At 50.5% G+C, this 24,596-nt stretch overlaps 11 protein-coding genes across 16 annotated transcripts; 4 read left to right on the top strand and 7 right to left on the bottom strand.

The window, feature by feature from the left end:
* Positions 1-89: 89 nt before the first annotated feature.
* On the bottom strand, positions 90-1,620 carry PV09_09194. 2 transcript variants are annotated; one of them, XM_016363204.1, is made up of 5 exons: positions 1,431-1,620; positions 1,323-1,384; positions 1,219-1,253; positions 994-1,103; positions 90-913 (listed from the first exon to the last, which is right to left on the bottom strand). In XM_016363204.1, exons 2-5 carry the CDS (start codon positions 1,354-1,356, stop codon positions 445-447), a joined length of 648 nt encoding a protein of 215 aa, XP_016208962.1. In that variant the 5' UTR covers positions 1,357-1,384; positions 1,431-1,620; the 3' UTR covers positions 90-444. The 2 variants fall into 2 exon arrangements, with proteins under 2 accessions (XP_016208962.1, XP_016208961.1); XM_016363203.1 differs by having other exon boundaries at positions 1,323-1,620.
* PV09_09193 lies at positions 1,602-2,888 on the top strand. 2 transcript variants are annotated; one of them, XM_016363202.1, is made up of 2 exons: positions 1,602-1,882; positions 1,937-2,888. In XM_016363202.1, the coding sequence occupies exons 1-2, from the start codon at positions 1,834-1,836 to the stop codon at positions 2,467-2,469; spliced, it is 582 nt and encodes a 193-aa protein (XP_016208960.1). In that variant the 5' UTR covers positions 1,602-1,833; the 3' UTR covers positions 2,470-2,888. The 2 variants fall into 2 exon arrangements, with proteins under 2 accessions (XP_016208960.1, XP_016208959.1); XM_016363201.1 differs by having other exon boundaries at positions 1,602-2,888.
* PV09_09192 (uncharacterized protein) lies at positions 2,676-4,152 on the bottom strand. Its single transcript, XM_016363200.1, has 3 exons — positions 3,931-4,152; positions 3,583-3,721; positions 2,676-3,526 (listed from the first exon to the last, which is right to left on the bottom strand). Exons 1-3 carry the CDS (start codon positions 4,090-4,092, stop codon positions 2,808-2,810), a joined length of 1,020 nt encoding a protein of 339 aa, XP_016208958.1. The 5' UTR covers positions 4,093-4,152; the 3' UTR covers positions 2,676-2,807.
* Positions 4,153-4,602: 450 nt separating this feature from the next.
* PV09_09191 (uncharacterized protein) lies at positions 4,603-5,601 on the bottom strand (the record flags this gene model as incomplete). The annotated part of the gene is made up of 1 exon (XM_016363199.1): positions 4,603-5,601. One exon carries the CDS (start codon positions 5,599-5,601, stop codon positions 4,753-4,755), a length of 849 nt encoding a protein of 282 aa, XP_016208957.1. The 3' UTR covers positions 4,603-4,752.
* A 1,125-nt stretch (positions 5,602-6,726) lies between these two features.
* PV09_09190 (uncharacterized protein) lies at positions 6,727-8,517 on the top strand. Its single transcript, XM_016363198.1, has 3 exons — positions 6,727-7,598; positions 7,652-8,192; positions 8,253-8,517. Exons 1-2 carry the CDS (start codon positions 6,741-6,743, stop codon positions 7,871-7,873), a joined length of 1,080 nt encoding a protein of 359 aa, XP_016208956.1. The 5' UTR covers positions 6,727-6,740; the 3' UTR covers positions 7,874-8,192; positions 8,253-8,517.
* A 1,492-nt stretch (positions 8,518-10,009) lies between these two features.
* PV09_09189 (uncharacterized protein) lies at positions 10,010-10,531 on the bottom strand (the record flags this gene model as incomplete). Its single annotated transcript, XM_016363197.1, has 1 exon — positions 10,010-10,531. The coding sequence occupies one exon, from the start codon at positions 10,529-10,531 to the stop codon at positions 10,277-10,279; it is 255 nt and encodes an 84-aa protein (XP_016208955.1). The 3' UTR covers positions 10,010-10,276.
* A 741-nt stretch (positions 10,532-11,272) lies between these two features.
* PV09_09188 (uncharacterized protein) lies at positions 11,273-12,864 on the bottom strand. Its single transcript, XM_016363196.1, has 2 exons — positions 12,136-12,864; positions 11,273-12,084 (listed from the first exon to the last, which is right to left on the bottom strand). The coding sequence occupies exons 1-2, from the start codon at positions 12,696-12,698 to the stop codon at positions 11,382-11,384; spliced, it is 1,266 nt and encodes a 421-aa protein (XP_016208954.1). The 5' UTR covers positions 12,699-12,864; the 3' UTR covers positions 11,273-11,381.
* A 138-nt stretch (positions 12,865-13,002) lies between these two features.
* Positions 13,003-15,188, top strand: PV09_09187. 3 transcript variants are annotated; one of them, XM_016363194.1, is made up of 3 exons: positions 13,003-13,210; positions 13,270-13,282; positions 13,346-15,188. In XM_016363194.1, exon 3 carries the CDS (start codon positions 14,017-14,019, stop codon positions 15,058-15,060), a length of 1,044 nt encoding a protein of 347 aa, XP_016208952.1. In that variant the 5' UTR covers positions 13,003-13,210; positions 13,270-13,282; positions 13,346-14,016; the 3' UTR covers positions 15,061-15,188. The 3 variants fall into 3 exon arrangements, with proteins under 3 accessions (XP_016208952.1, XP_016208953.1, XP_016208951.1); XM_016363195.1 differs by lacking the exon at positions 13,270-13,282; XM_016363193.1 differs by having other exon boundaries at positions 13,270-15,188.
* A 334-nt stretch (positions 15,189-15,522) lies between these two features.
* Positions 15,523-16,724, top strand: PV09_09186 (uncharacterized protein; the record flags this gene model as incomplete). Its single annotated transcript, XM_016363192.1, has 2 exons — positions 15,523-15,708; positions 15,852-16,724. The coding sequence occupies 2 exons, from the start codon at positions 15,523-15,525 to the stop codon at positions 16,722-16,724; spliced, it is 1,059 nt and encodes a 352-aa protein (XP_016208950.1).
* A 3-nt stretch (positions 16,725-16,727) lies between these two features.
* PV09_09185 (uncharacterized protein) lies at positions 16,728-21,475 on the bottom strand. The gene is made up of 4 exons (XM_016363191.1): positions 21,026-21,475; positions 20,806-20,903; positions 18,599-20,659; positions 16,728-18,550 (listed from the first exon to the last, which is right to left on the bottom strand). Exons 1-4 carry the CDS (start codon positions 21,269-21,271, stop codon positions 16,987-16,989), a joined length of 3,969 nt encoding a protein of 1,322 aa, XP_016208949.1. The 5' UTR covers positions 21,272-21,475; the 3' UTR covers positions 16,728-16,986.
* A 1,922-nt stretch (positions 21,476-23,397) lies between these two features.
* PV09_09184 lies at positions 23,398-24,596 on the bottom strand. 2 transcript variants are annotated; one of them, XM_016363190.1, is made up of 3 exons: positions 24,533-24,596; positions 24,133-24,484; positions 23,398-24,078 (listed from the first exon to the last, which is right to left on the bottom strand). In XM_016363190.1, exon 3 carries the CDS (start codon positions 23,927-23,929, stop codon positions 23,537-23,539), a length of 393 nt encoding a protein of 130 aa, XP_016208948.1. In that variant the 5' UTR covers positions 23,930-24,078; positions 24,133-24,484; positions 24,533-24,596; the 3' UTR covers positions 23,398-23,536. The 2 variants fall into 2 exon arrangements, with proteins under 2 accessions (XP_016208948.1, XP_016208947.1); XM_016363189.1 differs by having other exon boundaries at positions 23,398-24,484.

The following is a 24,596-nucleotide window of genomic DNA, read 5'->3' as shown; positions in this document are numbered from 1 at the left end:
AGTCACGACAAAAGGACGTGGCAAAGTTCATCGAAGACGTTTGCACAAGGGAGACAGGCATGGAGGAGACGAAGGGTCAGGATGAATATGTGCATGGAAGCGCGTTCATTTTGTTGTTTTGTCTTCTTTTTTTTTCCCCCAAGGGCGGACAGCGCCGAGCTGGTTTATATGCTTCTTCGAGCCGTAGTCAGGTATTAAGACAGAAAACCACTATGTATTGCCGTGCGTCGCGCCGCGCACAGCAGCAGTTGCAGCAGTAACGCGTACAAGACGGTTGTGACGGTTGGGCCCAATTCTGCACATTCGGTTCGTCGCACGATTTCACCACGCCGCCGCAACGGTACTCGCCCTGTTTCATCCAGAAAGAAGAAAAATTAAATTAATTGACGCCAATCGCTCGATGCTAATCTAGTTTGGACGGGTGTTTCGGCCGACGGCGCGCGGTCAGAACCAACGCCACCACAGGAAGAACAGGATGATGAAGCCGACCGCGGCAAAGGGCCCGTACTGCTTGAGGAGAAGCTCCCAGTTCATGCGCACGGCGGCTTTGCGGTACTTCAGCGAGTCGTCCCTGAGTCGCGAGCTCATGTCGCCCATCTTGTCGAGGCTGTCGCCGCGGTAGAGCAGGTCCTCGATGTTCTTGTTCATGATTTTGCTCACGTCGCGCAGCTCGTCGTTGAGCTTGTCCAGGTTGACGCTCGCGCGCGCGTCCTGGTACGTCTTGCGCGTCTTCTGGATGAACGAGTCGAACTCGATGAACGCGTACGGCCGCGTGGTCGGCGACAGGAACTGCTGCGCCGGGTACGTCGTGGTGAACTCCTGGCACAGGTCGGACAGGTACGTGAAGGCGAGCTTGCGCGGATACGAGGACTCGCATATGCAGTAGAAGACGAGGTCGGTGTTGATGATGTAGCTGCAACGGGCGTCAGCGACTTCGCCGTCGTCGCGGGCGTAAAGAGTGCCACCAGCGGGAAGGGGGTTTGGCATGCTTACAATATGTTGAACTTGGAGCTCTCAATGCATGCTTCCTGCGCCGAATTGCGATCAAGTCGTCGGAACAGCTGTCGCGCTTTGTTCTTCGTGTCTCCAAGCTCGATCTCGTCCTTTTCGCCCAGTCAATATCCCAACTATACGTGTAGAGAAACACATCCGCGCTCTGCTGGGCTGCGTGAAAGGAGGCCTTCGGAAGGGACGTTGTTTCGACACACACACACACACCTCTTTATCGTCCATGGTGGCGACCAGTATCAGCCCTAGCACGCGTCGTTAGACACCTTCTCTCTGCTCAAACGTGTAGGCACGGCCGTGCTGGCCTTCCTTACCGTCTAGGCGGGCTATTGTCGTAGAGAGGATCATGTTCAGGTCTCGCCGTGAAATCCACGGGCTGGAGGATGAGAAGGGTTCGACGTGATGCGCAGGGACGGACGAACCAAACTGTACGTGAACTGTTGCTGCGCTGTTCCCTAATTGCTTGCCACGGCCAGCTCAGCCGTGATGTCTATTTGGCCACTAAGCTGCTTAAGTTTACTGTGACAGACCAGGATGCGCCCAAGCAGGATCCAGACGCGGGTGCGGCCTCTTGTTCCCCAGACCCAAGTTGACTAGAACTCGAGCTTAATTAGCCTGCAGCGAGCGGTCAATTTTCTGCAACGCTCCAGTCTCCAATCGTGCATCAAGACTCACTTCTTATCCAAGCGATTATAGCCGGCGAAGCACGTAGGTGCGCATACCAAGGTGGTGCCTGGCGCTTTGTCCGCCGAGCAATTCTTACGCAGCACAACTGGTGCTTTCGCTACAAGCACTTACTGGACGCAACACCCGCCACTCGACGCAATGGCAGACGAGGGCCGAGGTCACAGAGGAGGAGGCTCTTCACGAAGAGGTTCTTCCAGAGCACATCCATACGTTGTACAGTCAACCGCTGACCATGGCCAAGACTACGAGAGCACCAGAAGCCGAGACGAGCGGCCCCGCGACAGTAGAGACTCTCGCAGCGATCGCCCCCGTAACCATAATCGCGATCGCAGCAGGGAACGAGATCGAGATCGTGATCGCTACCGAGCCGACGACCGCGACCGCGTCCACAAGCCGCCCCGAGGCTCTCACCGCACGGGCTTGAACCACAGTTCCGGCGACCGCACAAGACATCGCGAGACGGCATCACCACAACCGCCGAGAGGACCGCGTGATCCAAACGCCCGCTTCCGGCCTACAGCACCGAATGCAAAGACAGACAGATCCGATTTGGATTCTGAGGTCAAGTCTAGAGTCGACGATGTGAACATGGACGACTTGAGCGAGGACGAGAAGATGCTTCGGATTATGGGCTTCAAGAAATTCAAGAGCACGAAGAACACGAAGATACCGGGCAACGAATTCAACTATGCGGTGAGAAAAGAGAAGCAGACCAAGTACAGGCAGTACATGAACCGACAGGGCGGATTCAACCGGCCGTTGTCGCCGAGCTGATGAGCGGAATGGGATGGACGAACGTCTTTGTCTTTTCGCCTTTAACGGGGTGAATTCGGTGAGGAGAGCCAGCTGGCGGCTCGATGACGGAATGTCAATGGCATATCCGTACTTTTGAAAACGATGACCTAGACCGCCATGAGGGAAGAAACATATGCGGGACCGCCTAGGCACAGCTCGGCGTGGTCCAACAATGCAACGACGGTCTTGACTATTTCACGCAGCATGGCTGAAGCTGTGTTTTTAGAGCGTACTGATCTAGAGCGCTAGTGCAACGGCATAGTGAACAAAGATTCACTTTCCTTCACCGTTTCTCGTCGGCATTGCATCGCCAGTTGTTATATTTCATCCTCTTCCTCGTCAAAGTCATCTTCGACTCCCATCTCGTACAATATTCGCCCTCCCTCGCCGCCAGCGCCATCTTGCGCGTCGAAGTACGGAAGGACGACGCCTTCTCTGTCCCTCCGTTGCTTCTCCGTCAGTTCCAGATTGAAGGTGCTTTCCAAACCCTTTTCCACCACTTCCTCGCTCGGCTGGGTGTACAATGGATGGTCCTCAAGTAGAATAACTTCAGTCCCCCCGTCTCCTCCGCGTGCAACTCCCGCCTTTCGCGTCTCCTTTGCACCTGCCGACGCTACAGCTGACCCCGGACTCGAGAGGACAAACCACTCCCCAACGCTTCTTCCAGACTTTCGTCGGTATTCCATCTCTATGACCAGTCCTCCCGTGTCGTTGCTGCCTAAACTCAGCAGTGCGCCTTCGATACCTTCTCCACCCAGTCCAAACAGGGGCTCTGGCTCAGCCCTGTCCCGAGCGGCCTTTTGGGCGAGGACGTGATGCAGTGAGTGCACCGTGAGAATAGCGGTCGCTAGGTACCTGAGCACAGCAAGAGGCTGAGGCGAGTAACACGACGGGTTCGATCCGGTAACTGGAGCGTCCATGTGGTACGTTGCTACAATTGAACAGTTGAGTGCCATGAGCGGCGCAAAGAATGATGATACGTGCACCGAAGCATTGTTGAGCAACGGGTGGAGGGAGTCGAAAATGACAAGCGTTCCTGAATTTCATCAGCCTTCGCTATATTGCTGTCAGTTGAGGGAAGGTAGAACGAACTCGAAGATGGCGACACGGCTTTCTGAAGTCGTTTTTGTAGATCGAGTAGATTGAGCTCGTGGGCAAGAATGAAAACATCCGCGCTCGTTGGTTTGCGAACGGTTTCAAAAGAGACAAAGACGACATACGTCCGCGCCTTCTGATGCGATCCATTAGAGAAGATCTTTTATACGAGGACTGACGGGAGTTCTCCTAGACATGGTAGTGTTTCTCGAAATCAGTCACGTGACATCGGGAAGCTTGATCTCAAATTCTGCATACTCCAGCATCTACCCAAGCTCTTCTTGAACGCCCTTCGTTCGAGCGATGAGGCTTGATGAGAACATCTACGGGACAATAGCCACTTACAGTCGCTCTCTTGGCGATCTCTTTGACGAGTGGACGCCCGCTTTGCTCGAGTGAGTCGAGCACGAGGGTGAACGGAGACGCATTTTCTCGAGCACCCATCAACTTCTGGATGAGCAGCACGTTGTGGGCCCTCCGGTGCTTGAGATCCTCTTTCGCTGGCATTTTTACCAGGAGGCCGACCCGCTTGAAAAGAGAGTTCGAAGAGTGACCTGTAAAAGTTGCTTTCACGGCTGCGTAGACCAAGAGCGGACTGGCAACACTTGCTTAGACCAAATCCACCGAGCAGAGTCGTCTGAACCCTGATCTCCAACTACACCATTCGACCGCAACCATTACCACTGCTGACTGAGCAAAAACACAACCGTTTCGATTGCCTCTGAATGCCAAAAAGTATAAAAAGTTTTCCTATTCTCACCGAGAGGATCAGTAACTCGGGACTGAATACATTACTCTTGGCTGTAGAGTGTTGTCTTCGCTTGCAGTCCCAGCCAGCGAATGCTCACATCGCGCCTTGGGAAACTCAAGACGATTTGCCAACATTTCAACCTTCTTCTTGACTTGCCCAGTCGTGACAAATGGGAAATGAGCCGTTCAGGAATGCTGGAAGCTTAGCAAATCACACTCGAGTCGGGCTCGTCGTTCTATGCTACGAACAGCAGTGGTCGTGTATTTCTATTTGTTTAGATTTGCTAATGATGCCATGATGAAGAAGAGATCATCATATGGCAGCTTCGATAGGCAGCTAGAATTTTCAGTAATACTCCTTATTCACTGTGGAACGAAAATCCTTCAAATCTCCTCCGAGGAGCTCTACTGGCCTTTTCAATTGTCGGTCGACGTGAAAATGTCCTTCCACTCATCCAAAAGCGCCAAAGTATCTGTACATTTCTTTCGTATCGCTTGTTCACAATCGCTGCCGAGAACAATGCGCTCGGGAACTTCTCTTCCTGCTGCCACCCCGCTTCTCGTCAGAATGTCTACAATCACCAAGGAGCCCTTCACGACGTCTCCGGGCTGATGCTTGTTGGGCTTGTTCAAAGCCTGCCTTACTTGCCCGACTGCCGTCTCGTCGTAGTCCTTCAGCTGCGACCTGGTCTTGAGCTTTGCGCCAGGGTCTAGAAAGCCGGTGCGAAAGACGCCCGGCTCAATGACGGTCACCGTGATGCCGAACGGCGCCGTCTCTGCACGCAGGCCTTCGGCGATGCCAGAGCACGCCCATTTGGTGGCGCTGTAGAGTGAATATGCGGGTCCTGATCTCCACGACGCCAACGACCCGAACAAGGCTATTGTCCCAGACCTTTGCGCGCGCATGTACGGCAAAACTGCCCGCGTGACGTTGAGCGTGCCGAAGAAATTGGTGTTGAACAGCTGCAGCGTCTCCTCCGGCGAAGCTTCTTCAGCGGCTCCTTCGAGGATGTATCCTGCAATGTTGACTAAGTAGTCAATGCGACCGAACTTCGAGACGGCCTCGGAGACGGTCCGTTGTATGTTTTCCAGCTTGTCGGTCACGTCGAGTGAAGCTGTGTCTGCCCCTGCGGATTTAAGATCTTCGACTTTAGACACGTCTCGAGCTGTCGCAATCACCTGATGGTTGCGTCTGAGAACTTCTAGAGCAATTTGTCTACCGAAGCCCCCAGATGTTGCCGTAATCAACCACACTGGCGAGCTCATGGTCTATAACGTTCGAGGCGTGGTTCAAATTACTAGAAAGAAAAAATGCGCTATCTTCTAAATTGAATAATCCAGAGCGGCAGAGTGATATTTTGGCCGATATCGACATGTACAAAATGGTAGCTATTCCGTATGGATAAAGTGCACTACAGTCAGACTTGTTCCGACCACTTTCACTGCCTTCTCGACATCTCCGACTTTATTCGCGACTCCGGATTTTTTGACGCGGAATTTCAAATAGCCCGAAGTTGCGAGGCTCCTTAACTGATTGCAATATCCACAAGCTTCTTCCCTCGCTGGTTCTTGCTTTAGCACATTCAAACCAATCGCCATGAATGAAATATCTTTGGGTCAGATATGCCGATGGGACACGAGATCGGCTTGGGTACAGTATCAATTCGGAACAGATCAGGCTGCCACTGCACTCGGCGCAAGCTGATCCGAAATTCAAATCCAGCAGCTCAGTCTGCCATCATCCAGACTTAGGCAGAACAGTCGTGCATGCGATCTTGAGTCGCGTTACATGTATTTAGCAAAGCGTTGAAGGTTTATTCCTTCGCACGCTTCTCGCCATCTTTTCGATGGGATAATGCCATAGCCAGGATGGATTTGAAGCCCATCACGTCGTGAAACGAACCGAAACAAAAGCGCAGCAACGTGCAAATCACATTTACGACATTTCCAATTTTATTTATTGCTTGCTTAGTCGGCCACTGCGAACTGCATTGTGTGATCCGATCGTCCAGAGCTCTTGTCACTGGCGGCCCACTTCGTCGACTCGTTGTGGCTAGGTACTTGTAGTTTTCCCGAGGTAATACAATAAGGAGCGCTCAACTTCCGCAGATATCGCGCTCGCGCTCAGGCTTAACAGGGGAGTTTGTGGCTGATATCGTTATGTTGGATCTTGATTTAAAATAAACTTAACCACCGATAGCGCTGCATAACGTAAGAAAAGCGAAGTTTCGTTAAGTTAGAAGTACAAACATGTCTCTTCTCTGAAATCCTGAGTCTTACCAACGCAACCTGCTTCAAAATATCGAGACGTTTTTGCTCTGTCTTCCCCTCGCTACTTTGGAGTTTCTCGCTTATCTCATTTTCAATTTTATAACTTACAAGGTTGCATCTTTCTTATCCTGAGAATGAGCGTGGAAAAGCCTCCAGCCAGAGATCTTTCCTACGAGAACATAGAGAATGGCTACCTGCGACTGCGAACGAAGCCTTCAGCTCGAATGGCTTACTCATTCATCCCCTCTGCAACAACACATCCGCGCCGACCGGAGCCACTTCTCGTTTTCCTCAGCGGGGTAGACAATGCCAAGCATGTTTGGCAAAGAACATTGAACAAAATGTTTGAATTCGCCTGCGCTATTTCGATAGAACTCCCGCCGATGCTGTTCTATGATCGCTTTGGTACTGGTCAAAGCGACCCAGATCCCACGGACGCGGGGAAGCAACCGGAAGACTATCACGATGCAAACGATGCGGTGGCTGATTTATATCAGCTTATACTTCAGGTTGTGCAAGACAAATACCATCAAAAGGGTGCGTCGCCACACGTGCTTCCCCCCATAGTCTTCTGCGCACATTCCTTTGGTGTTTGTCTTGCTCGCATTTTCTCTGCCACGTATCCCGGCGTCGTCGAAGGCCTGATGATTCTGGATTCCGCGATCGCTACCATTCCCGCAGAGAAGTTCTTCCCCAACCCGGACGATCCTGCCTCTTGGAAGAGTCGCAAAGATGGGACCAGCGTCTGGAGTCGGAACGGCTTTCCAGCGGATGGGTTTTCCGAGGACATATGTCGAGATGCCATCCAGAAGATTAGATCATCACCGATAAGTGGCTATGCAATGGCGTCCAATGAGCGCATTCGATGGGACAACATGCCGCGATTGCTTCCATATAATGACAAGCCGAAATTACAAGGTCCTACACCGAGCTTGCCACTCGTGACAGTAATCAACAACGACCCAGACGTAGTGGGTCCAAATCTCGCAAGGGTCAGTTCTGTTTTAATTGAAACTTTATTTTAGCTAACGAAAGATGATTGAAGACGTTGAAGATTCCTGAACCACTGATACGCTATGCATGTCTGCCAATATTCCGAGACTACGCGAGCAAGCTGCACCATATCCAACCTAAAGGAGAAGGAAAGACGATTATCGCCCATGGAGCTGGCCACATGATTCATGTTGACTGCCCGGAATTAGTCGCGCGTGAACTGATCGAACTAATAGCTAATTCCTCGCAAATCGTGGAAAAATCCAGAATTTGACGCTTTCGAGAGGAGCATTGTCCACTGCAGAGATTTGCACTAAGTTGGCCTGGACGGACAGTTCAGCGGTCAAGTCACGTAGGCAGACAAACAGGGCTAACTTTGTTAAGTTAGAAGTGCGGGCCCCAAGCTGTTGACAACGGGACATTCTGACATTTACTTCTGGAGCCGCTTTCTGCAATACGGTAGAACATCTTCACTTGATCTCTCCAGTCGGAAGATCAACAGTAACCCCTATTTCAAGGAACGCGTTCGGCTCATGCGCATCGTTACCAACGCTCTTTGCAGTGTGGCAACAGTGCAAGAATAGGACAATGCTGTAAGGCCTTCGAATGCGATAAACCGTACCATCTGAAGAAATGTCGCTGACTCTCTTAAGCCAGTGATGGTGGATGTCGACATGCTTAAGCTTGAATCGAGCAAGGGCACGACTGAAAGCGACAGCGATAGCGATAGTGATAGCGATGGCATGCAAGTATAGAATAATTGAAAGGCAGTCCAATCGATTGATCTATAGTAAGGCTACAATAGATCAAGATCGCTAAGACTGAGGGGGTGTGTCGCAAGTCACGTAAGCATGACTCAGCAGATATATTAGCTTATCTATAAGCTGCTTCAGGATTAAAACCTAACAACAATCCAATCCATCATACAATCAATTCTAGCCTTATCTAGAGCCGCTTGTACAGAGTTATTGAGTCGTTGATTGCCTTGCAGCAAACTGATAATCTTTGCTTAAGCAGCTTCTCTCGGCTTCCAGTCGGATGGTAGGCTGATTGCTGTACTTCAGTGCAAGATATTTGGTGTTATTTAAATATGCGATCATATGGTTGGCCTCCTTAGCGTGCTGTGGTGATGGGTTCTGGCTGAATTGTGCTAGTATGCTTGCTGCAAATGCTATATCTGGTCTGCTAACAACTGCCCTATGAGGCCCAAGCTAGCCCTGAATAAATAATGGCTTATCAGCAGCGAATTGGCTCAATCCTCTATGCGGCAGCGGTCAGCAGACCAGATGTAGCATTTGCAGCAAGCATACTAGCACAATTCAGCTAGAACCCATTACCGCAGCATACTAAGGAGGCCAACCATGTGATCACATATTTAAATAGCACCAAATATCTTGCACTGAAGTACAGCAATCAGCCTACCATCCGACTGGAAGCCGAGAGAAGCTGCTTAAGTAAAGATGTGCGGTCCTGTTGTGACCCTGATGGATCCGATAAAATCGAGCAGCCAATCGATCCAAGCCAGATGACGGCAACTCAAGAGCGGCTGTACACAATTAAGATCAATGCAACTTTTTGCACGATAATAGCTTCCTTTTTCCTTCTTGTACGCTGCACAGCAGCGATTCCTTTGCATGGTTTAGGTTAGCTAGGCACCCAAATGCAACAGTTATGAGCCCGGTTTGCCTCACACAAGAAGGCGACTGGAGGTGATTGAACCGGTGGTATCGCTAGTCGTCTAGCAGGCTGACTGAACCGGTGGCATCGCTAGTTATCTAGCAGGCCAATTATTCTTGATCCATATGTTGAACGATGAGCAAGCACAGCGAGCAAGTTAAGACTCCATTCAGAAGGGCGACTGCGCTGCGAGAGACGTCTTGCAGTTCCTACAGCCATGTGGCATATACCCTATCATCAAAGAATGGCTTACTACTAGCACAAGGCAAATAGATCAAGCAATAAAGACAGCGGGGAGCGAGATACTCAACTATTATCCAAGCAGAAGCTGCAACAGAGGTGTATATGTGGGAGGGGTCATCCATATACCAATTGCTATTATCTTGTTCCCACAATAGCACCAATAGATGACATCATATGTTGGCCATTGTAGATCTCCTCGAACGCATAACCTTGCCTTATGCTTTAGCAGATAGCCCTCAGGATCTAGTTTACAGGTAAAGACCCATTTGAGTGGTAGCACCTGCTGATCCTGAGGTGCTTGCACTTCTTTCCAGCTTTCATTCCATCGTAGTTGATCCATTTCGGCTTGTGCTGCAGCGATGAAGCCCTGTGCTTCTGGATGTTTGAGCATCCGGTGGCAGCTGTTTGACGGTGGCAGCTGTTTGACGGTGGCTCGAGCTGCGTCCCATGCTTCCTAATTGATTGCGCTGAAGCGGCTGCAAATGCTTGTCGTATGCCTGAATCAAGCTTTAGGGGCTTAAGTGAGTAGCTATGCCTATAAGCCCTGCTATCCAGCTCATCAATTGAGCGCTTGACTGCCTGAGCACTTGTAGCTTGTTTGGCCTTGCTCGATTGGGTGACTGTACGACCTGAGCTCGTTCGAAGGTTGCGAAGGGCATCAATAGCTGTTGGCTGAGGTCATCGCTGCTGACTGCTCTTGCGGCGGTCACTGGTGATGGTGGCATATGTAACTGGGCTTGCGGTTCGGCATGTACCTCTATTTATTGTCTTCGGGTCTGTGGAGGTTATCCCTGAGTAACTCTAGCACTGCCTTGAGCCGATCCACATGACCGGTCTCCCTATCTGCCTGGCCGAGATCGCTCATAGCACTGTTGTAGAATGCTGGATTGATGGTCTCGGTAGCTAGGATGAAGCCGCGGCACGCTTGCGCCTCACCTAGATTCGGAATATTCAATGCTCTTAGCCTAGGTGCTAGAGCGATCCATCGGTTGAGCCACTTGTCAACAGACATTCGTCTTGGGCCCTTTGTTAGGCTATCATATTCCTCTCGAGCAAGATCCTCGATCTGCCTTTTGATGGCTTAATGGCGATACGCAAGTTCGTGAGTCGTTGCCCGAGGGGACCTGTATTTTCCCACATATTGTCTCTGCGTATACTCAAGACGCCTAGAATCGAGAGATTTTTTGTAGAGCAACGCTAAGGAACTAAAAAGCTGAGGGTCAAGTGCTGCAGGCTACAAGAAACAGCACAGCTTGGGAGTGAAGAGGTCGCAGGTACTTGTAGGCCCGTTGCAGCATTTTGAGCGCATCCGACGCCACACTGAGCTTTAAAGAGTTCTGATTGGGTTGGATGTGCTGAACTAGTCTTGAGCTAAACTGCCTCTGACCGGAAGAGAGCAGGCAACATGGCAATGGATATGAAACTATCAACGCAAGCTGCCACAGCACTGGTAAGAGCTTCTTAGCTTTTGGTGATGAGGCTCTGTGATTGACCTAGCATCATGTACAGCCAACGAAGATGGTCAAAAATAAACAATGGATCATTGTCAGACGTTCCTAAGAATTATCTCCAGGTTCAGCAAGCAAGCGACCATGAGGGTGTAACTTAAGTCTGGCGGTGTGCTAGAATTTTCCGTTATGGCCAATGGCCGCAAAGGCATAAACGCGACGGCGATCCCCTCGGCCTCTCTTCAAGTTGGACATGCTTTCCACTCTGGCAATCCATGTGTGGCTGTAAATTGCGATCACAATCTCGGGTTTCAACAGCAATGTCTTTAGAATGCTATGAAATATTAAACGGAGAACTACATTAAAAAGAGAACGTAGTACTTTTAACATTGACACATTGGATCGTTGAGCTCCTTACTGCCTGACTGTATTTCCAACGCTATTTCGGAGCGGGAAACGGCTCTCGCTACTGAGAGGAGGCTCGTTACCCGGCAAGCTTGCCACTTTTGCGTCAGCATCAGCCTCGAATATCGGCTGCGCTTCGATTTCGACCGTTGGCGGCCTGTATTGCGGAGGCCCAGTTGAGTGAGACATCCAACTGGTATGAGCCCCATCCGCGTTGTAGTTGGCATATGGGGGAAACCCGTACATCATGGCATTGGGGAGGTTATGTGACATTTGCGGCGACGAAGGCGCCGCCATTCCCGCTGTCGAAGTTGTCGAATAGAGTTTTGGGGCCTCGTTCTTGTCGTCTTGTATTTGGGATGCCGAAGAAGCTTTCCGCTGTTTTCTTCTCAGAATTGACTTGTGAACGAACATACCCGCTATGAACAGCAGAGCGAAAAGTATAATGCCCCCGACGCCAGCCCCTACTCCAATACCGATTTTTTCACCCTTGCTTAAGCCACCAGATCCCGAGGGTTCATCCGCGCAAGGAAGACCAAGAGCGTACACTTGATTGACAATGACAGAGACAGTTGCAGCAGTCAAGGCAGTCTGCGCGGCTGCAGATACAATAGAGCTGGATACGGATCCGGGCAGGGGCATTGCCGTTGTTAGCATGCTGTAACAGGGTGTGATGCCGCCAATGAGGACTTGCGGGTAGAGGGAATATCCCCTGGACGTGTTAAGAACTCTGGTGAAACAGAAGCCATGTACTCAGACATACCTTGGACAGCATACCGGATCAATATCGATAAAATCATCAGGGCATATGCTGAGAGGCGACGCACTGAGCTTTGAGATTATACCTGTGACCACATGTTCTGTGGTAGTTGATGATGATGATGATGATGATGATGATGATGACGATGTAACGCTCGTGCTGGAGCTGTTGTCGGATTCGGGCGGGGACAAGGACGGGCAGCATTCAGGTCTATCATCGCTGCATCCTACAAGCGGTACTTCGATTACTGCACCCCCCTGCAAAGCCAGCGGTGTATACTGTGGTATATCGCAGACTCCGGTGAGAATTGCCTGGCCCGTGAACGGAACTGTAGGAAGCGCAAGGGTCGAAGTTGTTGAGACGGTTGATGTTATCGACGACGAGGAAGTCGTGGGCGTATAGGAAGATGAGTTGTATGACGGAAGAATGACAATTGCCAGCGTGCTGACCGATGTGACAGTCACTTGATTGGTTCCACTGTCACTCTGTTCACTGCCTGTAGGACCCGGCTGAGCGTGGCCATGTCGAAATAGTAGTAAAAGCAAAAGGGAGATTGTGAGAATCATTTTTGCAGTTGGGGCGAAACGCGCAAGAATGATCTCTCGACAATCAAGGCGTTGAAATGGGCGAAAGCCTTACGTTCCTGTCATTTTCTCTGCCCACATGTTCCTCTCGGCTTGTTCCATGCCCAGAAACAACACGCATGGTTGCCCAAGGCTGGATCGCTTCCACGACCATATGCAGCAGACGCAGAAAGATCACAAGCTCTTACAAAGTACCTCTTGGCATGGGGGCGGAAGTCTTGGAACGCCACCAGCTCCTGACTGGTCAGCGATAGTCCAACCTCAGACTGAGGCAATGACATATCTGGTGACATTCACCTGGCTAATTTTGCTTGGCTTTTCAGGCAAGCTTTCACAAGACTGAGCTTTATTCCATACTCGGTATGGCTGCATGAAATGTCAGTTAGCTAAGAAAGGCTCTTTATCGTCAACTTTATCTTTCGCGACTATCCCGTTTTGCTCTTTGGGTCTCAGGTTGCGGATTGGACACCATCTTCCACTCTAAAATGAACGCCGTGCGTGAACCCACAATTCAGCAACCAAGCGGCACTATATTCTGACTTGACGTGTAAAGAGATTTCAACATGGTGCACTCGACGCTGGGCTGTGCCCGAGGAAGTACGAAGTTACAGTTCTAACATCTCGAGCAGCGAAGTTTTGGCCCCATCTAGCCCAGCGACATTTCAGGGCACCCATGACGAGAAGCAACGGCTATCATGTCGAGGTACCGACGGAGTTGAATCCTTACAGCCAATCTTTTGTGTTCTAGACCTTTGAGAGCTAGCATGATCTTTACCGGTTGAACAGTTTGTTGCTTGCGTTGAGTTGAACGGCTCAACCAGGAATCCACGAAAAGACTACAAAAACTTTGCCTCGATTGATTCTGGTTTCAACTCTGCTTTTTCAGGTTAAACAAAGCTGTCTGCTCGCCTTATGCCAAAGATGATTGGCGGATGCGTTGATGTGCGGCTGAGTATGGATCAACTCAGCGGGGTACGGTATATTCCGGGGTTTTCGCTGCGTATGTTGGACACGTCAAAGAAATCCGATTGTTCAAATGCCGAGCAAATGGAGAAATCCGCTTTTCAGCAAAAAAGCCGCTTTTGATTTCTTACTTTTCGCTTCCAGCCTTCCTAGGCTTCTCGTACTCGCTAGAATTGGTTTCTGCGATGCTCATAGAGGCTTGGCTGCGTGAGAACATGATGATGAAAGAGAAGAATTCGATTTTCGCTTACTGAGTACTAAAGGAAGCAGTTGTTGGTCAAGCTTTCGTCGTTTCGTGTAGCTGACACGACCTTTTTTTTATCCTAACGACGCAGCCATGCTATCTGTTATTTTGTCTGTAACATTAGTGGTGCTTGGCACGACTGCATCAGCAACTCACGGTGAATCCATCCATGTTGAGAATGGCCAATCGATTCAAGCCGCGATCGACTCAGCGCCTCCAGGCTCCTGCATAATTGTTGGGCCTGGTACCTATGAGGAGCAGCTAACGATCAGCAAAAGCGGGATAGCTCTGCGTGGGAATGGTGTCATACTAAAACCACCCACCACGCCCACCTCCAACATCTGTTCTGGCCTTGCGGGCAATGACACTGAGGCCGGAATCTGTGTCTCCGGTAGTGATATAGTTCTTGCAGACTTTGTTCAGGAGCATCGCAAGGTGCTTTCGGTCGGAAGCTATGTTGAGGGCGTTTCGATCACCGGTTTTGAGATCCATGGCTTTACGGGCTTGAACATTGCGCTGGTCGGAGCGAAAGATTCGATGGTGTACAGGAACACTCTGTACGATGGGGGACCTTACGGCTTTTTGACCGTAGGCTCCCTGAATACTCATGCGGCCGGAAACACAGTCATGACTACGGACGCTATCTTATTCATCGGCATGTGCATGGACGATGTTTCTCCTGCAGAATATCGCGATAATTATGTCTCTGGGTATCTGATTGCATTCTGCCTTCAGACTGAGGGTTCTGTGGTCACGGGTAACACGGCAACGAACAATTGCGTCGGTGCTTTCCTCGACCCAGGCATCAAAGACATTACCTTTACCCACAATCACATCAGCTCGATCAATCCTGGTTGCCCGTTGAGCTCCCCAGAATTTGCGACCGGAGGTATCATTGTCTTTGGCGCATCTGACGCTAAAATCACCGGAAATGTTGTTGAGAACCAAAAGAACAAAGGCACTGGCTTCGGTCTCATACTTTCGGACAGTCCACCAGACAGCCTTGCCTCCGGAAATCTCATCGAACACAATATTTTTCGTAACAACGATATCGACATAGGGATCTTCACAAATGCGACCGACAATATATTCAAGCAAAATGAATGTTCGACGCCTGCCGAGCTTTGCAGTGCTTAGGAATCTAAACTCCGTGAACATCACTGGTGATTTCAATAGCGCGTGCACGAGTTGCGAACAATGAGATGATCTACTTTGTTTGGCCATCGAGCTAACCACTACGGTAGTACAAGTACTAGAATTGAAACCGAAATTAGGAATTCAAGAATCATGTGCTGCAATCGATCTTGCTATCGCTCGTGAATATAACTGTACATCGCCGCCCTCGACCGAAGACTGCGAGCGATAGAAATAACTGTAGCTAAATGTCGCATGTAGTCCATCTTTCACAGGTATTATTCCTTATTCCCATAAGGTTTGCAGAATGAAAACCGATCTTTCTCTCTCTCTCTCTCTCTCTCTCTCTCACTTTATTTTATATATATATATATATAAATTTCCTTTTTCTTCTTCCGTTTGACTCTTATGATTATTTTGATTATAATTATTGTCATTATTCTCACTGAGATAAGGGGTAAAAGCATGGTCAATAGGAACATTGAACAACCTGGGCAAGCGGCAGCTAACCAGTCGTTTACTCGGATGATCTGGGTGCGGGGAAGGTTAGAGGCGATCAAAGAATACCCACTCTTAGAGTCGGCTGTAGGAGCCGGTAGCAGTACATCGTTACCACAACTTTGCGATACTATACAAATTAGAAAGAGAAAGGTACGAGGCTTATCCCTCTTCTCTGGTCCTACCAAATGCGAAATCTTTTTCCCCCTTCTCCCTCTTTCCTAGGGGCGGGTAACCTGACACGGCCATGTGCAACACCCTAGAAGCTCAACAATTCACGGCTAAAATCATGATAGGGCGTTGGCTTCTTGATGGCACTAAACGTCAATTCCGTTCCTGAGAGCGATGGGACGATATATCCCAGTCTTAGAGGCAAAATCGTTCTCCTCACAGGTATTGGTCAAACAGGAGACCCCTCGCTGTGGGGTAACGGCGCGGCGACTGCGCGCATCTTTTGCTCCAACGGTGCGAAGGTGTTCGGCTGTGACCTAAATCGTGAATCTGCGCAGGCCACGCGGACGCGTCTCATCAACGAATTTGGCGATGGTTGCTGCGACGTTGTCCAGGCTGACGTGACTGTTGCCGAGGACGTGAAGCGCTTGATCGCGGCGTGCATGAACCTCCATGGCAGAATAGATGTACTTGTCAACAATGTGGGCATGAGCATGAAAGGAGGGCCAGCGGAGATGGATGAAGCCACGTGGGACGCGCAGATGGATGTCAACATCAAAAGTGTCTATCTCACTTGCCACTATGTGTTGCCTCAAATGGAGGCGCAAGGATCTGGAGTTGTCATCAACATTTCGTCCATCGCTGGGTTGAGATACGTGGGGAAGCCACAGGTGGCATACGCTAGCATGAAGGCCGCCGTGATCCAGTTCACACGCACGACGGCTGTGATGTACGCGCCAAAAGGCATTAGGCTGAATGTGGTTGTGCCTGGTTTAATACATAGTGCGCTCATCTCCGTCCTTGCGGACAAGTACGCAGAGGGCGATGTGGCAGGCATGGTCAAGAAGAGAGATGCTCAATGCCCGACAGGTAAAATGGGAACAAGTTTTGATGTAGCAAACTCTGTCGTGTTCCTCGCGAGCGACAATGCAAAGTACGTTACAGGTGCTGAACTGGTTGTCGACGGAGCAATCACATGTAGCACAGGGCGAGCGTGAAAGTTTCTATAAAGACAGAAAATTGAAACCTAGTGGGCTACAATTCTATTCAGGAATATTTGTACAGAGAAATAGCCAGTATCAAGCGCCTTGTATGTCCTCGTTTACGCGTCCTTCCCATTATACAGAGCCGAGACATTCGCGAGCCGTAAAATCCTAGGAGCAAACGAGAAGCAAAAGAAACTAGGAATGCCAAAAAGGCTACATCGTGAATGAGGTATAGTTTCGACTCTCTGTGCATCACGGCTTAAACCGATGTTTCTCATGAGATCCCATTGAGCCCCAATCCAATAGGAGTTTTTACGTCCGCTGTAAGAGAAGGGGTAGCACTTTCGCTAATAGGACTGTAATCAGGTCTTGCTGGGCTCGGTTCCGATGTTTTTCGCATCTTTGCAAGGGAAACTTGCAGCGAAGGATCATGATCTTTTGGTATTGACTCCTCAGCCTTTAATATACCGAATCCAGGGCAAGAGGCGGCGATGGGTGGCGGCGTGTTCGAATCATTCTCCTGCTCGTGCTGCTCCTTGGTTGAGATTTGCGGCTTCGCGGAAGGACCAATCTTTTCCAAAGGATGTGTCCAGCCAGAGCCTGCGCAAGGACGAGCGCTCTCATCTTCACGTGACAAGACCTGTTGGAAATCCTGAGAGGATTGATATTGTGGAAATTGCTGTGTGCCTCCATTGGGACAATAAGTCGATCTTCCCGCAGTTTCGGCCTTCGCCTGCGCGGCATATGTGCGGGCTGCCAAACCACGTTGCAATTTCATCTCGTATTCAGCACCAAATCCAAAGCTGTTCGCGTACGGGCTACAATATTTCTCTGGTCTTCTTGCGTATGCATTTCGTAAGTACGGGTATTTCGATATGTGCTCAATGTATTCGACGGATTTGGTCTTTGGTACACTTTTAGACGCCGCTGAAGTAGATGATATGGAGACAGCTGGGCTACGAGTGAGTGTCGGTGTTGGGCCTGAAGCGGCGAAATGTTGATATGATTGTTGATGGGAGTAGCGTCTCTCCGCCTGCTGATACAGGCTGGTGCCCCCACCGACAGATGACGCGTTATTTCCCACAACCGGACCTGGTTTTGACTGCAAGTACGAAGCACCTGGAGGAGAATAGTGGGGCCTTGTTGGAGGCGTAGTAGAAGATTGTTGTGATAGTTTTGATACTGGGGACGGTGTGTAAGTTGAGGAGGCAAATTTCGAAAATTGCTGAGTGGGTCCGCTAGTGCTCGAGTGCCATGTGAAGGTTGCCTTGAAGATATTCGGTTGCACCTCTTGTTTCGGTTTATATTGATATGGCTTGTCCGTGCTGGGTCGCGGTTGCAGTGGGGGTCGCTGGGCAAGGCCAACACCATTCGGTCCAGGCACGTAGGTCACACCATGTGATCCAAAGCCGGTTCGCTGAGGCGTGTAGTTGACTCTTTGAGGCAGTTCTCTGACTGTGTCTAAGAAGTTACTCTTCGGATTGTGTACTTGTATGGCCAGGTCGTGCGTGAACTGTGCCTTCGCGTCCGTGCTTCCCTTCCCGAGATAATACCACACGCCCTCAGGATTGGACATGTTGACATTCTTTTGAGCCGGATTCTTGAGCTCAGAGCGATGTACGGCGTTGAACTCTTCCCAAACCTGTTCGGCTTCCGGATCCATGAATGGATCGCCTTTCGAAGGCACGCCATCCTGCCTGTTGCCTGTACTGAATTCACTGCGGTCTAGCTTCTTCCTATCGGGTAGGGGAAGGGCGTCGGGAGAGGGTTTCGGCCGCTGAGATTGTTCTGGATCTAGGACAAGAATGTATTTATACTCAACTTCGACCAAGTCAAGCCTGCGAATTATATCAGCGTTGGAGTCAGTGTGAGTGGACGCTTCGTACCCTTCTGGCTCGATAGCAATAACTACGGTTGATTCGCTTGGTCGGTTCTCAACAACCACGCCAGCGAAAATATCACTGTCCAGAGTTTGCGCTTGGATCAGCGTACCCTTCTCCAGGTTTCGTGCGAACTTGTTAATGAGCTTGCTATTTTCCAGACTCTCACCTAGCTTGCCGTCATGATTTTTGGGCCGTCGTGGTCGGTGGAACCGGCATCGGAAGTCCTGACCAATTTCGAAATACTCCACGCCTTGCTCGTCCCATGTAGGTACAGGTCCCTCGTCGACCAGAACGCCAGCGGACGCCAAACAAGTCGCGTGGAAGCTACGAGTACATTTTGTTGCAGCACACTGGACTTTTGCGCCCTTCTTTGAGCGACAATAGTTGCACTTGAGGTCGAGTCGTGCCTTATCGATGTGTGAGACGTTACAAGCCATGTCCTTACCCGTCGCAGGATCCTGTCGGATATACACGTCTGGTGTGTATCGTGCGCACGTGAGATGTGCCTGTTTACCATTGTCGGTAAACAGCAACTGGTCCCAAGCTGCCTCATTGGGACAAAGAATACAAGGCTCTTTGCCCGCTGTACGAATGCGAAGTTTGATTCGTTTTGTCTTGCGGCTCTCGGCGCTCTTGGCTTCTTTGGCTGGCCGTTTGCGCTTCTTGGCCGCAGTGCTCTTTGCGCCTTTCAAGCTTGGGGGTGGAGTTGGCAGTACTTCTTCCTCGTCATCGCTTTCATCATCGGTGACCTCGTAGTACTCCGGGGTCGGTTCACCGCGTAGCTTGCGTTCAATCTCGTTCACATCAACCCAAACACTGTCCGCTTCACACAAACACTTTTTCGCTATGCGCCCATAGTTAAGCCAATCCTCTGTCGCGAAGTTGACGGACTCGGCGCAATTGTAACCGAGATTGAATCCGGAGTGGTAACCATAAGGATATGTAATCACAAACTCACCCTCGTAATGAACAAGTCGGTTGACTTGAATTCCAAACTGTGACTTAAGCTTGTCGGGAGAGATGAGATACGTCTTGTGGCGCAAAAATTGGTCACAGTGCTTGTAGTCTTGCGGCCAAAGAGATCGCATCGCATTCTCGAATTTGCGAGCGTCGGCTTGGCTGATGCTGTACCATTGCTTGGGAGCACCAAAGTGGATGTAATTAATGCTGTACAAGTCGACGTCCTCCAAGTGCCAGGCAAAAGTAGCTTTCCACATGCCGAGATAAAGGTAAGCGGTGTTGACCCCAGGCACCTTGGTGCCGAGCACATCCAACAGGTTGGGCAGGTGGGCCACATTCCAGCTTGTCACCGAGTCATTGAATAGTGAGCCAGGCATATCCGCGCCATACATGGGTGTACCAAAATTGATTGTCTTCCAGTAGGTTTCTTCGAGCTCCTTGCATCGCTCAACGTCAAACTGCTCGACGTTCTCGAGACGGTAATTGAACCCCTTGAAAGCCTCTTCATCAACTTCCCAGGTCTCGGACTGATTATGGAGTCGGCGCGAGGCTACCGATTTCTTTACGTCTTTAGTGGCTCTTGGCTGACGACCATTGCTCACAACAGTTGACTTTGGCGTTGAGTTCCGTCCTGCTCCTTTGCGTGCCCTACCACGTGCTTTGATGTCCGACTTGTCGTCTGATGCGTGGTTCGCCTCCACTTCCTCCCCGTCCTGACCTTGGTTGGGCGATGTTGGCGTGGGAGGTACCTGCGGGGTGTCGCTCTCTATGCTGTCTTGAGGCACATCTTCTTCCTTGACAGCAGCTCGACGAGCTCGACCTTGTTTGCGTTTACTTCCGTCGTTCGATGTTGCGGCGGCAGCAGAACGTGGAGGTCTGGCGGCCTTGGCTGCGTCCGCTTCCTTGCGGCGGTCGCCTTTTCTTGGGGGGGTTCTGTGGTTGCTCTCCTCGCAGAGTGCCTTCCACTGTGGAAGGTTATACGAACGTTGTTTCTCTATGTTGGCTTGCGTGTACGTGCCGTGAGTGCCAGCGAATTCTTGGGTAATGGGATTCTTGACACGAATACTCTTGACGGCTTCGTCGAGAGGGCCAAGGGAGTCGCGCCTGCTGTTTGGTTAGTCTTCGTTCACTATTGTCCTTCTGAAGTTGAAGCTGGGAGAGTGAAAAGCACATGTGTTTCACGAAGAGCGTTAGAAAGTTGCGAAACGGTTGAGACGACGCAGTAGATGGGAGTTTCGGGCTAAACTGACCATTCCTGAGGCGCAATGACCTTGACGATGCCGCTCTGCATACCATAGCCGTCGATGGCCGCAATGAACTTGCCAAAGTCGCGGAACTGACTCATAGTCTGCGACAAACATTAGCACTATCTTCTTGAAACGTAATGGTTAAGTCTGCCGGCGTCGAACAAGTCACGTCTTAGCACAAGCCAAGATGGAAGCACTGGTGAAGAAAGTGCCGACGACGTACCGGTTTGAAAACGGGTATCTTTCCCCCATTCTCACCGTCCCAGTAATGATCCGGCTTAATGTCGTCCAGGTCTCCATCAATATCGTCAATGTCGGATAAGTCAGATGAATCGTCTTCATGCTTGTTCATGTCTTCGCTGGTGGGCGGAGTGGGTATGCGGTCAGACGAGGGCACTCCGTCTTTGGAGGCTATCTTAGGCGAAGAACCAGCCGCGGTCACGGGCGGCGAAGCCACGGCGGCTGCCATGGCCAGTATAGAGGCGACGGCGGAGGCGCGCAAGCCGCGGGGAGTGCGTAGGATAGGGTGGCGCGAGAGCGGAAACGAGCGACTGGATGGGTGAAGAAGGGGTCGAATCAGCGTCGCAGGGCCGGGTCCTGATGGTGACGCAGGATGTCGAGGTGTGGCATCGGCGTCAGGGGCGTTCTCGAGCGAGCAAGCGGACAACGGAGGTGGGAGGTGGTGACGAAGGTTGGTAGTGTTCCTTTGAGATGTAAAGCGGAGCCCCAGGTGACGGGCGGCCAATCAGCGTGGCAGAAGCGCCCGTCCTAGCCTGTGCTTGGGTTCGTTGCGGGTGTGGGCCGACGCAGACGCAGAACAGAAAAGCAAAAGAAGGGGAAATGCGAGAATGTCACACCACAATCGCACGAGAGAGGCCTGCCCGGCTGATCATTTGGCTGCGATGATACGACACTCTGCCCTGTGATTGTGAATGATGTGCCAAACAGACGCGTGCACCTCTATTCGCTTCGCTTTATTCTTTGCGTTTTCGCCACGCCTCTGCAGAGCACAAAGAGCCCAGACTTGTACCGTCGTCAGCGAGTAACGTTGGGCAATCGTGGCCGAGGAAGTCGCCATGCGGCTCAGCACCGCCAACCACCCGCACCTTCCGCCGCACACCTCGCCCGCCAACCCACCTCAGCACCTTCCGGCAGAAATCGAGCACCCCTTCCGACACCCGTAGCACCTTCCTCGTCGCCGCTGCTACACCGCCTTCCCCGGCATGTTCATCAACACCATCGTCATCACCACCTTCCATCATCACTACCGTCCATCACCACCACCAGCCATCATTACCACCATCACGTCTCGTTCACGTCGTCATCATTATCATCATGTTCTTCTTGTCCAGTGCTAGCAACACCACCCCCTTCGTAACTTACCGTACGCTTATCGAACAATGTTCGTGCCCAATGAACTCGAAACAAGTCCTTGCATTGTACTTCATCTGCCTCTGAGCAACAACCACAAGAAGGGGCTCGACGACTTACGTCCAGCGTGAATAGATTTGTTTGCGCCAAGCATGTAAAGACAGCCACGTGCACATGCCGATTCACAAGGACAACAGCATCTTACGGTGGGCAGCATGAATGCTCACGTCCTTGCACATGTGATATGCGTTGAGCGTAAAATGGTGATCCTGCATAACACCATGCAACATCTACCGCGTTCCTGCATTGTCTTGACCAGCGAACTTTGGCATGGGTGGGGTTGCGCTTCGAATCTGATCGCTACGCACTGTCGCTCAAAGAGCCAGCCATGACAACGGCTAGATCCGATAATCAGATCTTGCCAAGCAATCCTATACCAGTATCCGCTAGATTCCAAGCTGCATGTCCGTTCTCATTCCTGTGGGCCTCCACGTACATCTAACTTGAATGGTAGGACTGGTCTCCGCCTTGACCGCCATGCCTTTTTTCTCGAGGCCTCAACGAGACTGTGTACATCGGATTCACAGCATGACGCCATGACGCGAAGGCCATCACCTGTGTCCGCGACTCGATTTCCATCAAGCCTGAAGTACTTTCTTGTCCGCCTGTTTCACCCGACTCTTGAACCATGAGTTGTCCGTTGTATATCTTCGTTTCTTCAGCTCTACAACGTATGCTCAACGTATCTCCCATTTTACATTGAGAACTGTTTTCTAGGATGTGCTTGCTGGGCATTACCTTTGCTCTGATGTCGGTCTCAGTATGTTACTCATCCTCGCAGGACATCTCACGAACCCCCATTTCACGCCACGGTGTCACTGCTTCATAAGAAACACCGCTGCCGCCCTGATCTCTCAATTCCATCAAAGGAGAAGTTTCGTGAATTTTCGATGCAAGCCACATGGGAAGTCAGCCTACTTTGTATTATTTTTCTCCCGATGGGCACCGCCTTGCTATGTCAATGATATGTGCGATAATCGCTATGTGTGATCACCCGGGGTTCCGAAAAGTGCTATCAGGACATGAACGTGACGGGAATACTCTCAGACTCGGAGTATTCCTGCGTCTATCGATGTCCAGCGTCTAATATAAGCCTTACTGAAAAAATTTAGCTTCAAAACGTAAGTGGTTTTGCTTTGGAGCGATGAACGTTATCCGCGAGACAACGGGGACTCTCCTTTGCCAGTCCCAACCTGGTTAACAGTAATCCAATACGTGTTCAAAGTGGCGTTTTTTCTTGTTCTCTTAGTATCTCTCTTCTCTAAAAAGCTTGTGATCTGCGAAGGCTTGATTACAATTCGTCTCACGCAACAGTAGGGGCGGCTTTTTTCTTCGCATCGATTCGCTCCCTCCACGTCCGGCCATATCGTATTTCCACACAAACAGCGCCTGTAACAACAACAAGAAACAGCGCCGATATGGTCGAGAACCATCCCACTCCAATGCTTTGGATGCCCGGTAAGCACACTGCGGTTCCAAGTGCGCCAAACATATACCTCAGCCCGTAGTTGCCAGCGACAACTTCCGAAGATCGAGATTGCATCACATCTAGGCAATAGGTGTTCAAGCTAGGGAAACAAAAAAGTTGTGCAACGCCTTGCAAGAACAGCATAATGACCGGCACTGCAACGCCACCTTTTGCTCGATCAATGCACCATCCATAAACCAAAACACAACCTGGTATCACAATCCCCATGGCGAAAAGTGAACTCCGAACAGTGTGCTGATTGGGTGGATCTAATTGGATAGATCCATTCGGATTTATCCAATAAGCCACAATCCAAATTGGGCGGTGGATTTGGATAATCCATCCGGATGATCCAATTATATAGTGGTGGCTTAATGCTTAGGCCAATTGTGAGCATATCTGCCACCTCTCATCACATATGCCAAACTTGCCTTATCACACCGCATTTCATCATGTCATCATTGTGCTATGCTCTTGCTCATAATAAGCCCGTCCTGAAGCCAAGTACCATCAATCATGAACAGTGGTATACCGCCATGGCAAGCAATCGAGCCTCAAGACGTCATCCTGAAAGACCTAAAAATGAGGTAGTGGTGGTTGAGTCACCACTACACTCACCATCAAGTCCCACCTCATCACTTGCAGACGCATCTATTGTTATATCAGATGTATCATCACCACCAACTCAATCAGAGGACATAAGCCTGAAAGCACACGCCGGTGACCTCGATACCTTTGTACCGAAGCGATTTGATTATACTAAGGTGGAGTTCACAAGATTGCCTGGTTTTACTAAGCAAATCGGAAGAGCAGTAAATCGGTTGAACTCACCTATATGGGATCGTGGTGTGCTTATCGAAGAAATCGAGACCAATAACCATTATTGGCTATGCTT

The sequence above is a fragment of the Verruconis gallopava genome, assembly GCF_000836295.1.
Source record: "Verruconis gallopava strain CBS 43764 unplaced genomic scaffold supercont1.57, whole genome shotgun sequence".
Lineage (NCBI taxonomy): Eukaryota > Fungi > Ascomycota > Dothideomycetes > Venturiales > Sympoventuriaceae > Verruconis > Verruconis gallopava.
The sequence above is the reverse complement of the archived record's forward strand: the minus strand, read 5'-3'. Positions and strand labels throughout refer to the sequence as shown.